Here is a 12,877-nt window from a genome sequence, read left to right as displayed (position 1 = left end):
ATGGTTTTCTTTTGACACTAGGTCACATTTCACTGATTCTTCAGAAGTCAAGTAATTTTGAATTGCATCCTGAACATTGTGAATATCATGCTGTGGAGACTGTATTTTTTGATAATAGCCATTCTAATGGGTGTTAAGTAGTATCTCTTTGTGGTTTTGATTTCCATTTCTCTAAAGACTAGTGGATATGGAGCACCTTTTCATGTGCTTATTGGCCATATCTTTGAAGAAATGTTTACTCAAGTCCTTTACCCATTTTTTAATTGAGTTGTTTATTTTTTTGGTGTTGAGTTGTAGTTCTTCTATATTCTGGACACTAGAAGCACCTGGCTGGCTCAGTCAGTAGAGCATATGACTCTTGATCTTGGGGTTATGAGTTCAAGCCCTAAATTGGGTACAGAAACTACTTAAAAAAATACTCTGGATATTAATCCTTTATCGAAGATATGATTTGCAAATATTTTCTTCCATAAAAAACACAACTCATTCTCTCTGTGAGTTGTGTTTTTACTCTCTTGATAGTGTCCTCTGATATACAAAAGATCTTAATTTTAATGAAATACAATTTATCTATTTTTTCTTTTGTTGCCTGTGTTTTTGATATCCAAGAAATCATCTCCAAATCCAATATGATGAAGTGTTTCCTGTACGATTTCTTCTAAGAGTTTTGTTGTTTTACTTAAGTTTAAGACTTAGCTAATTTTTATATATTGTGTAAGGTAAGTGTGGTATCCAGTCTTCCCAGCTCTATATGTTGAAAAGACTACCCTTTCCCATTGAATAGTCTTGGCACTCTTATAAAAAAATCATTTGACCACATACACGAGGGTTTATATTTGAGCTCTCTATTTTATCCTGATTTTCTATATGTCTGTCCTTATTCTAGTACCATACAATTTTGATTACTGTGGCATTTTAGTATGTTTTGAAATCAGGAAATGTTGAGTCCTCCAACTTTGTTCTTCTTTTCCAAAATAGTTTTGGCTCTTTGGGATCCTTTGGGATCCTATATGAATTTTAGGATGGGTTTTTTCAATTCATGAAAAAAATGCTGTTAGGATTTTGATAGAGATTACATTGAATCTATACATCATTTTGGGTAATAATGTCATTTTAACAATACCAATTTTTCCAATCCATGAACATGGGATGTCTTTCCACTTATTTGGGTCTTCTTTAATTTCTTTAAGCAATGTTTTATATGGTTTTCAATGTACAAGTCTTTTACCTCCTTGGCTAAATTTATTCTTAAGTATTTTATTCTTTTTAATACTATTATAAATGGAATTTAATTTTTTTTCCTTTTTGGATCACTTATTGCTCATACATAGAAATGCAACTTATTTTTGTGTGTTGATTTTATATACTGCAACTTTGCTGTATTTATTTATTAGTCCCAGCAGTTTTTTGTGTATCCTTAGGTGTTCTATATATAAGAGCATTATCATCTGGGCACAGAGACAATTTTACTTTTTTCGTTCCAATGTAGATGCCTTTTATTTCTTCTTCTTGCCTAATTGATTTGGCTAAATTTCTAATACTATGTTGGATAGAAGTGGTGATATCCATGACTTTTTGCAGAAGTTAGTTTTAAAGTATGTACCTATTTAACTTTGTATTCTAACTTGTTATTGAAGTACACATCAATGTCACCTAAGGGATTTTTAAAAAGTTATGTTCCCTATCCTCTCCCACAGATTCTGTTTCAATAGGTCTTGAATGAGACTCAAGCATTTAATATTTTTTAAAGCTTTCCAGATGTGTTCCTCTGTCCTACACTCTCTACCCAAAGTAATTTATCTCTGAGAACCTTATTTCCTTCATCTATAGAATGAGACTAAAAAGTATAATCCTCACATTTTTTGAGGGTTTAATTATGTGGCAGGCAGCATTCTATGTGCTTCAGTATTATTTCATTGAATCCTCACAACAACCTTTGTTAAGGTCATGACCACTAGGCCCCATCTTTACAGATGGGGAAACTGAGCCAAAGAAAAGTTTAGCACCTTGCCCCAAATCACACAACTATCAAATGGTAAAATTAAGACTTAAATGAAATCAACATATTAGCAATGAAATCTTTAGGATGGTGGTTGTTATACAGTATAAGCCTGATGAATATTACTTAAAATAGTTGTCATATGCAAAGCAAAACAATAAATTATTCATACTGATAGCTCCAAGTCAATAAAAAAGTTAAATGTGTTTATTATTCTCCATTTACTAAAGGCATCAAAGTAACAGTACATCTTAGAAAGGCTTCCATTAAAAACTAATTTTCCATTTAATATCGTTTATATTTTCATTCTCTACTTCAACTCCCATTGACTCCAATCTATTACTACTGCTCTACTCTGTGCTACTGCGCTTGACATCTTCTGATTATCAAATTAATATCCTATTTTGTTTTCCACTAATTTGAGGGAATACATATTTTGCTTTTGGTTTCTAAAATATTACTCTCTGTTGGTTCTTCTCTTGCCTTCTTTGACTACTCTGTTCCATTCTTTTTCTTTCTTTCCTTAAATGTAATGCTTTCCCAGTTTCCGGCTTTGGTCTTCGCTCCTCATCTATGTTCCCTCTGTATGTTTTCTCTGAATGATGTCACCAACTCCTCCGGATTCAGTCCCAAACCTAATGCTCTGGCTCTGATCTCTCTTACCAGCTTCACAACCAAATCTTCCCCTGCCACCTGGGCATCCTCCCCTGTATATTCCATAGACATCTCCAACTAAAAATGCCTGAAACAAAACTCAATCATTTTGTCCAGAATAGGCTACAGTTCCAACAGGCTTCTCTACCTCTGCTCTTCCTCCTGGTACCATAGTCCACCCAATTTCTGACATATGGAAACTGGAATTCATCCCTAACTTTCTCTATTTTTGTTCACATTAATCAGTGATAAATGTGAAAATCCTATCATCATTCCTAAACACCTCTTTAATTTACCCTCTCTTCTCTTTGGCAATGTCTTTAGTTCAGGATCTTATCACAGATTGCAATAACCTGCATGCTAGGTTTCCTGAAATGAAATTCTCCCCACCCCACTGTGTAACCTTGTTTCCCAGTTTAAATTGTATTGATGGTAAAATGATGGTAAAATGAGGATCATCATACCAGTCCTGCCCTTATTAGAGCTTCTATCACATCATACGATAAATATCTGCTTACATATTGGATTCCTCCACTTTTTAGTTTTATATCCCCATAACCCAGAACAATGCCTATCACATAACAGAGAGTAACAGATATTTGTTTACTGAATGAATGACTAAATGCTCATGTCACACCTACTTCTAAAGAACTTGAAACTGCTCACAATAAAAGATACATTTCCATTAGGATAATTAAGATAAATGTAAAAGAATAGTATGCAATAACCAATTTACTTATGAAAAAGTTAAATTTCTGGAAAATTCACTGGTTCAAAATAAGTTATTTTCATTAATGACAGATAAATGAGGTAGCACTATATACTCATACCCCTCTTCAAAATGTTCGCCTGGTTTTCTAAGTCAGATATTTCAATCTTGACATTTTCTTTTATCAAAAGCTTTCTTTTCTTTGTTACTTCATACTCATTATTGAAGTCTGTAATTTCCTTAATAAATTTTTCTTCCTCCTCTGTCATTCTTTTCTTTGTAGCCCCCTGGAAAACAAACAAAAGATCAAATATAGATGTTAATTGTAATAATATTTTTCTTTAATGATTTAAAATGCAATCATTTGGAATTATTAACAACAAAAATATAAAATTATACTTCCTGGTGTTATCACAAAAATGCTTTATTCCTCCAGCAATATTAATAAAAAAGTGAAGCTATTACATACTAATAACCAACTATTTCCACATGAAAGTTTTATCCTTAATGTTTTGGGGGTATTATTGGGATAGAAATTCTACTACTTGTGATTATATCTGTGTTTACTTATGTATTAACTTATAGCCATATATGGGTGCCATTTTGTCATTGCAATATAAAATTGGGTAAAATAATTAAATGTGCAAATGTGAAAATGAAAATATACACTCAAAGGAATTACTGCTATAGAAAAAACAAACAAATAAGGAAATCCTAGGAAATCTTTTAAAATATGGACAAAGGAGGTAAAATTATATATTTATTTCCAATTCAGTTCTACAAAATAATTCAAATTTTATGAAACATCAACCTGAAGAAGAAAGAATTTCCAAAAACTCTGCACAATGACGGAACCTAAATATTACTGTATTTTTCTATTTTTTCTAAGAAATATCAACTAATAGTGAACTACATTGAGAAACTAGACATGTCATGTATAAGCACAAAGCCTGTTGGTTCTGACTTCAGATAAATATTTTTAGTATTTTTAAATGTATTTTCTTTGAAATTCAATTAATTATAAGTCATATTCCTAAACTGGCCCGGTCATTTAAAACTACTAAGTTTGTTGGTTCTGACTTAAGATAAAAAGATAAACAAAATCTATCTCTTCACCAAGATCCATAAATATGCCTTGAGTGTGAACCTCTCTGTCTTTCAAAAGCATTAAAACCAAGGTCTCAAAGCCTGAGCAATTCAAATCAGTTTCACTGGGTTTTTTTATGCTTATTACAATTGCAAATAATTTCTATATTGCATCCCTGCCAATAGAATTCTTTCTAGCTATATTACTCTACCACCTGGTTTTAAATAGCACTTAATACTTTTCCATAACTGAACAGGATTATCTGCCAATATGCATACAGATAATTTTCTAACAGTACACCTAAGTATATCTAAATACATTTCAATACAGTTAGTGAAATAGATATTTCTAAGTGGCTGTAGGCTTACAAAGGTTTGGAGAAGCATATTCCTCTGGTTTGTAATTTCACTACACTGTCTTTCTAAGGCATTTTCATGAATTTTCCAAAGCTGTAAGAGGAAGGCTTTTTCAGAAAACTGCTGAACCTTTAAAGTGAAAAAAAAAAAAACAAATCAGAATGAAACAATTAGTTAAACATTTTAGGGTGCCTTCTTAGCTAACAGAACAGATCTGCATAGTATAAGATATTTTCTGTATTAACCTTAAATGAAAAATAAAATTCACATTAAACATGTTATTTTATATGTACTATCATATATTATTTTATAAGTGTTCTATCATCACAAGTTTTATAATATTTTCCCCCAATAAGACTATAGGCCCCTCAATGGCAGAAAATGTGTTTTTTCTTTACAGTACCTAACACATTTCTTAGCTTAGGTATCAAAGGCTTTTTGACTACACATATTAAACTCTGCTTCAAGACAGCCTGTGTTAAAGAACAAGTTTCTATTCTCATCACTTATAAGGAAAATATGGATGAATTAAACATGCATACAGTACGACTAATAAAATGAGATAAAATCTACAAACCATAGGCAAAAACCCCGTCCCATGACTATAGTTATATTAAGAAAAACACAAATCTGCTAAAGTCCTCAAATGCTTTTTTTATTTTTTATTATTATGTTAATCATCATACATCATTAGTTTTTGATGTAGTGTTCCATGATTCATTGTTTGCGTATAACATCCAGTGCTCCATGCAGAACGTGCCCTCTTTAATACCCATCACCAGGCTAACCCATCCCCCACCCCTCTTCCCTCTAGAACCCTCAGTTTGTTTCTCAGAGTCCATAGTCTCTCATGGTTCATCTGCCACTCCGATTTCCCCTCTTCATTCTTTCCTTCCTGCTATCTTCTTCTTCCCTTTTTTTTTTTTTAACATATAGTGTATCATTTGTTTTAGGGGTACAGGTCTGCGATTCAACAGTCTTACACAATTCACAGCGCTCACCATAGCACATACCCTCCCCAATGTCTATCACCCAGCTACCCCATCCCAGAACTCATTTCTTATGTTAGTACCTCATTTGGTTCTAGTTAGCATAAGACATAATAAACATTAATATTGGATATGTAACTATTATTTCATTTGGGCCATAAAGAATAGCATCTCCTGAGACCATTAGAATATTGAAATGAAAGTCAGGAAGCTTTAATATATAAAAGCTAAAATTGATGCCAGACTGGGAATAATCTTTCCTCTATATTCAGTACTGGCCCTCATAAGAAAGCATCACTTTTAGTTTGGGGCTGTTCTCATCTCCACAGTGAAAAGAAAAAGGAAATAAATTCAATTTAAATTGCAGAAAGCAAGATTTATGTTAGCCATAAGAACTTCCTGAAGGTGAGAGACAGGGTGTGAAATCTCTGTCCCAGAAGATATTGAATAGTAAAGAGCTTAAGAATAGTCTAGTCCAGAGGCAAAGGGTTGGCCTGAAAGATATTTTGAAACGATATGGCTAAAAAGTCCTGGAAATATTGGCATTAAAAAAGTAACAGAAAAAAAGTAATGGAAATAAAACAGAAAATATGGTCTTGCATATATATAATATCATGGCACATCTGCTCCCACCTTCAGTACTTGGTGCTGTTCTCATCAGCTCTATCTTAAGAAAGACATCAATACAGAACGATGAAAGAGATACAATTTTCATGACCAAAGAAACTCAGAAAATACTTTTAAAGTTGAGGGAAGGAAGAATGGGGCAGTTAGTTATTTTACTAAGAAGACAGAAATTAGAAATATGGCCAGATCTATGAAATCATATAGAAAATAGTAACAACAGCAAACAAGGGTATGACCATGAATTCTATCACATTTATTTAGAATAAGAAAATACTTCAGAGCTATTTAGTGTTTATCATATAAATGAGAATAAAATGAGTTCCAAAGAAGTGAAATTCGTTAACAGAGGTAAAATAATTAAGTATAGACAAACGCAGGACTAAAATCCAGTTCTTCTGACTTATTTTCTCCTAAATTAGGAATAGAACTATTTCAAAGTAATAGAGATATTTCTGGAACTAAAAGGGACTTTAGTCTCTGATAAAAGCAGAAGATGAAAGTATGTAAGTTTGAGAAACAGAAAAATTACTAGAACTTAATGAGAGAAGGTTGCTTGCATTATATACCTAACTCTCAGAGTTGTTATTCTGGACAGTAACCATGAATGCCTGCAAAATTGCTTTGGGACCAAATATTGGGCTGGATCAATTTTGGTTTAATCCAATAAGGTATGTCACGTATGAATCAAAATTCCTGAATTCTAATTGTTTCCACCACTGATCTGTTGTGAAAGACCTATGATGAAACCCAGAAATGAAGAAAATAGTAATTATCAGGCTAAAAAGTTTTTAAATAAGTCATAACTAAATTTATTATTCAGGTTCAGAAAAACCTTATGGTAAGAAATAAAAAATTAAGATGTCCCATTCCAGCTATCACCAACTAAGACCTAAAATTACCACTGTTCTCTTTCCTAAAAAAGAAAATAATTAAAGAGAGCTCTTAGACAAGTTGTCATTTAATTGGAATATTTTACCATAATCTGAAAAATGAAATCTATATACCCCAAATGAAAAGTAGAGAACTATTCAAAAACTTCATAAGAAAGGTATATCTATAAACTTCCTCTTCCCCTAAACTTCTATGGGAATTATCATTTTGAGGTCTTTTCTGCTTCTTTGTTGTTGTTGTTTTTATTATTATTGGTCTGCTTCTCCTCACCATTCCCATTTTCTGTCTTATATTCTGTATTTATCTTTTACTTCCTCATTTTCCTCTTAAAATCAACCTTAAAAAGTTCCAGAATCAATAACTACAGAAAAATTACAGTAACACTAATTTTTAAATTCACTTAGGATCTGTGATGAAAACATTTAATATAAAATGGAATTGGCAAATAAAGGAAAAAGCATAATAGAAAAAGAGGCAGGAGTTTGGGAAAGCTCAAGTCAGTAAGAGCAGATGTCCACAATATGATGATTCACATGGTGAAGACGGCAGTAAGTTAGGGTTGCAGAAGCTACATGGGTCTATTATTAATAGAGTTCTTTCATATTTTAATGAAACTGAAAGGACAAAGACTCTTGGATCTTCCTAGGTGCTCTCTGCCAAGTGTAAGTTGTTACTCTTAAAAAAACTGAAATAGCTTTTCATGGCCACCTATTTGCAGAATGTGTTTCTCATTATTCCTTTCGTTCTTTTTATCACAACCAATTCCTTAAACTATTATTCACACTCTTGTGTTCGAAAACCAGACCTACTGATGTGTAAAATTTAGGTAAATAATTCCAGATACAACCCTGAACATACTGCTATGATCACAAGACAAGAACATTTCACAGAATAAATTATCATCAGAAACAGCTCTTCTGTTGTAAAAATGATGGGTGGGGATCAGAATTGGAAAGACACTAGAAGAAATGTAAAACTGAGACTTAAAAATAATTTTAACTAAGGTATAATTGACATATAACATTATATTAGTTTTCAGTGTACAACAAAATGATTTGATATTTATATACACTGACAAATGATCACCACAGCAAGTCAAGGTACCATTTGTCACCAAAATTATAAAAATCTTTTTTTTTTCTTGTAAGGAGAACTTTTTAAGATTTATTCTCTTAGCAACTTTCAATATCACTGACTATGGGCACCCTGCTATGTATTATGACCCAAGCACTTATTTATTTTATAACTGGAAGATTGTACCCCTTGACCCTCTTCACCCATTTTGCCCACCCCCCCAAACTCCTCCCCACTGGTAACTACCAATCTATTATTTGTATCTATTAGTTTGGTTTTTCTTTGTTTGTTAGTATGTTTTGTTTTTTTAGATTCCACAAATAAGTGAAATTATATGGTATTTGTCTTTCTCTGATTTATTTCATTTAGCATAATACCCTCAAAGTCCATCCATGTTGTTGCAAATGGCAAGATTTTATTCTTTTTTTATGGCTGAGTGGTATTCCGTTATGTATTTACCCACAACTTCTTTATCCATTCACCCACTGATGGATACTTAGGTTGTTTCCATATCTTGGCTATCATAAATAGTGTTGCAATGAACCTAGGGGTACACATACCTTTTTGAATTCGTGTTCCCATTTTCTTTGGATAAATACCCAGAAGTGGAATTGCTGGATCATATGGTAGTTCTGTTTTTAATTTTTTGAGGAACCTCCATACTATTTTCCATAGTAGTTGCACCATTTACATTCCTACCAACAGGGCAAGAGGGTTCCCTTTTTACCACATTCTTGCCAACACTTGTTATTTCTTGTTTTTTTGATTATAACCATCTTAACAGATATGAGATGATATCTCATTGTGGTATTGATTTGCATTTCCCTGACGATTAGTAATGTTGAGCATATTTCCATGTGCCTGTTGGCCATCTGTATGTCTTCTTTGGAAAAATATTTATTCAGATCCTCTACCCATTTTTAAATCAGCTTTGTGTGTGTGTGTGTATGTCCACCAGCTTTAAGAAGGCAGCAGGAGAGTGGGGCACATCCCCTGGCATTAGCAGGGCAGCTCTCCTGGAGAGTGCTGTGACTGTGTGCATGTGCCAGCCACTGCCAGCAAGATAAAGGGAGAGTGCAAAAATGGTGCTAGCAAGTCAGTAAAATGGCACAAGGTGGAGGAAGAGCGCAAAAATGGCACCCATCTGTGCCTCCATCTCTAGAGAGAATCCCAGTAGGCCCCTGTCCCTCTGACAGATGCTTTTATAATTAGGAAATAAATTTCTCCTTCACAAATATATAGTCCTAGGTGCTTTTCAAACTGCTGCTTTTGCACTAGTTCTGTGGCAAATGAGTCTACCTATGAGCCTTTTAAGAGCAGAGCCTTAGTTCCCTACAGCACTTTGGATCTCCTGGATGTAATAAGCACCATTGATTTTCAAAGCCAAATGTTTTGAGGGTTCATTTCTCCCCTGTTAAGTCCCAAGGGCTGGTGTGCCTGACGCTGGTATGCTGAGATCTCCGGGAGAGGCTCCATATTTGTGAGCTCCCTCCTGATTATGGGTTGCTGTGCCAAGGTAGGAAGTGGGTTCTGCTGAGACTACATCTCTGCCTCTTGCACCCATCTCAGTGTGGCCCTGTATGTTATCCTTTGTTGTGGAGGAAATTTTCAGCTAGTTTTCAGGTCTTTTTCATAGGGAATTTTTCCAAATGTAGCTGTAGATTTGGTGTGTACGTGGGAAATGAGTTCAGATATTCCTATGCTGCCATCTTGAACCACCTCCCAAAATATTTTTGAACATATCTTTCCCAATCAGGTTTGAGTTGAGGCACTATCTTATATCCATGGTAGCTTGGACATCTTTCATAAATCAACACCTTAGAGACTACTAACTCTATATCCTAAGTTACCCAGGAATATCAAGGGGCTATAACAACAAAAAGAAAAGGGTAGAAGGTTCCTAGTAGCAGTAATACAAATTTCCCTTTCTCATCTCTCTTCTTCCTCTGACTACAAATGAAGAGAAATTATTCGCATGCAGCCTTAAAGTTATATTCTAGAATCAAATAGCCAAGCTTTGTCAGAAAATATTGCTGTTTTGGAAAATTTTAATTTATAGCAGTGCCAACACTCTGGTTAATTCTGCTTCCCTCAGCAATAAAGATCTTTTTCTTTCCCTGTTTTATTCCTCTTGGGATATTTGATTTTTCAACAGAGCTTATAGTTTTCCCAGTGAGCTGACTTATCTGGTCAACTAGGTCAGTTTTCAGCATAGCCATGATTTGTGACTCTCCACTACTCTTGCTGCCTGGGTGCCTTTAGGTATTTTTCTACCAGAAGAACTTGAAAATTGAAAATGACTGAGAATTCTAAATTAATGCTTAGGTCCAAGTAAGCACAGTACAAAGCTACCCTTTGTTGTGGTTGCTGTTGTTTAAAATATTCTCAGACTTTAGGAACTGACATTTTGCTGATTAAATGATCTACCCCACAGTGTAAGGCGACTTTACATAAGACAGTTATACAGATTTCACATTTTAAGCTCATAGCAATTGGGGGAAAGAATGTGTTATGACTATAATAAAAGACATTTTAAATGCTAGAATACATCAGTGAATATTGTATCAACAACGGATATTAAGGTTTTGTAAAAGAAAAAGATCTATTTTTTATAAATTTGTTTCTGTTTTTTAATTTAAATTCAATTAGCCAACATATAGTACATCATTAGTCTTAGATGTAATGTTCAACAATTTATCAGTTGTGTATAACACCCAGATGTAGTACTTAAAGGAAAACTCACTATGACACAGGAATCCTAATGTAGGAAGCTTCAATATCAGGAAATATTAATCCCTACAATGGACTTTTGTCCAGTAAGACTTTTCACGATCTGCACTCCCTTATTCACTGTCCAACCTTATCTTCTACTACTCTCCTCTTCATTTACTTTCTCCAGCCACACTGGCCTCTTTGTTATTCCTCAGACATACCAGGTGCACTCCCTCCTATAACCTTTGTACTGGCTGTTCTCTCTGCCTGAGAATCTCTTTTCCCAGATTCCTTCTGGTTCATTCCTTTACCTCAGTCAAGTCTTTGCTCATCTCTCATCTTTTCATTGGAGGTTATTAGGATGCCAGATAAGACCACTGCTATTTAAGTTTGTTCTGGAAGTTTTTATTAATGCAATACGGCAAGAAAAAGGAATAAGAGATACAATTATCAAAAAAAAAGCTAGTACACAACTTTCTTTCATTTGTTTAGGCAAATGCTATTGTTACATACCTAATAAATCCAAATAAATCTACTGAAAAACTGTTAGAAATAAAAAAAAAATCAGTAAAAAGGTTAGTAACAAATAAATATCAAAAACTAAGTATCTCTTCCAGTTACCAAAAATAAATAGAAAGAAAGCATGGAAAAGATCTCATTCATACCAGCAACCAAATAAAGAAAACACAAATAAGCTTAAAAAATATCTGAGACCTATATGAAAAAAACCCTCTACTGAAGAACAGAAGAGATTCAATAAATAGAAAGATATGCTTTGTCCTTGAATGTAAAGATTCAGAGATGGAAATACACCAATTCTTCCCAAATCATCACATGAATGTTGTACAGTCTTAATTAAAACCCCAATAGTTTTATTTGTTAGAATTTGACAAAATGATTTTAAATTTATCTAGAATAACAAAAAACCTGAAAAGAATCAGGAAAATTCTAAAAAAGAAACTGTCGTGCCAGAGAGTCAAAGGTATTTAGTAGCTAATATAATTAAGTAAATATGATACTGGTGCCAAAACAGATTAATAGAAGCGTATAGACTATCTAGAAACAAATATATATGTATTACTGTATCATAAAGATGGTGCTTTTGGTCAATGGAGATCATATGACATCTATCCAGGCAAAAATGGAGGAAGAGTCATCTTTATTTAAGATATTTAAGAAAAAAACACACTGGAAAAGTACTGGAAAAACATACTGTTTAAAACCTTGGAGTGGAATAGGCTTTCCCAAGCCTGAGACGGATTTCAGGAACAAACAAATAAACAAAAAGATTAAAATTCTAGCAACACATTCTAAACTTTGACTAGATAAAATATGTCATAAAAAGCCAACCTACAAATAATAAAATTTGCAACAAATGACAAAGAAAGGGTAATATCTGTAACATATAAAAAGCTAGATGTCAATAAGAAAAAGGCAAGGAAAGGATATGAATAGGTAAAACACATAGTAAATATTAGCGATCAGTGAAAAAAATAAAAATATAAGTAAACAGAAAGTTCAAATTAAAACTATAAAAAGATGCCACTTTTTCTTATATTTGCCCAAAGAATTGATAATTTCAATTATATGAGTAGTGAAATTATGGGAAAATAAACGACCAACTTTTCTGGAGGACAATTTGGAAATTATCAAAAGCCTTAATAGTATATAACTGTTGATAGAGCAATTTGGTTCCCAGGACTTTATCCTAAAAAAATTAAGTGCACCAAGATGCATGTGCAAGATTGTCATCACAGTGATATTAATCATAGTAATTTA

The 12,877-nt window shown here is 33.3% G+C and overlaps 1 protein-coding gene across 6 annotated transcripts in view; it reads right to left on the bottom strand.

The window, feature by feature from the left end:
* Positions 1-12,877, bottom strand: part of CCDC172 (coiled-coil domain containing 172) — a 69,327-nt gene that overhangs the window by 33,531 nt on the left and 22,919 nt on the right. For 5 of the 6 annotated variants that reach the window (XM_027596520.1, XM_027596518.1, XM_027596519.1 and 2 more), the window contains exons 4-5: positions 4,818-4,934; positions 3,484-3,649 (exon numbers count right to left, since the gene is read on the bottom strand). In XM_027596520.1, the coding sequence (XP_027452321.1) occupies positions 3,484-3,649; positions 4,818-4,934 (283 nt within the window). The remainder of the gene's footprint in view (positions 1-3,483; positions 3,650-4,817; positions 4,935-12,877) is intronic. The other variant, XM_027596523.1, reaches the window with a different exon arrangement.

Source organism: Zalophus californianus, chromosome 15, assembly GCF_009762305.2.
Source record: "Zalophus californianus isolate mZalCal1 chromosome 15, mZalCal1.pri.v2, whole genome shotgun sequence".
NCBI classification, from domain to species: Eukaryota; Metazoa; Chordata; class Mammalia; order Carnivora; family Otariidae; genus Zalophus; species Zalophus californianus.
The sequence above is the reverse complement of the archived record's forward strand: the minus strand, read 5'-3'. Positions and strand labels throughout refer to the sequence as shown.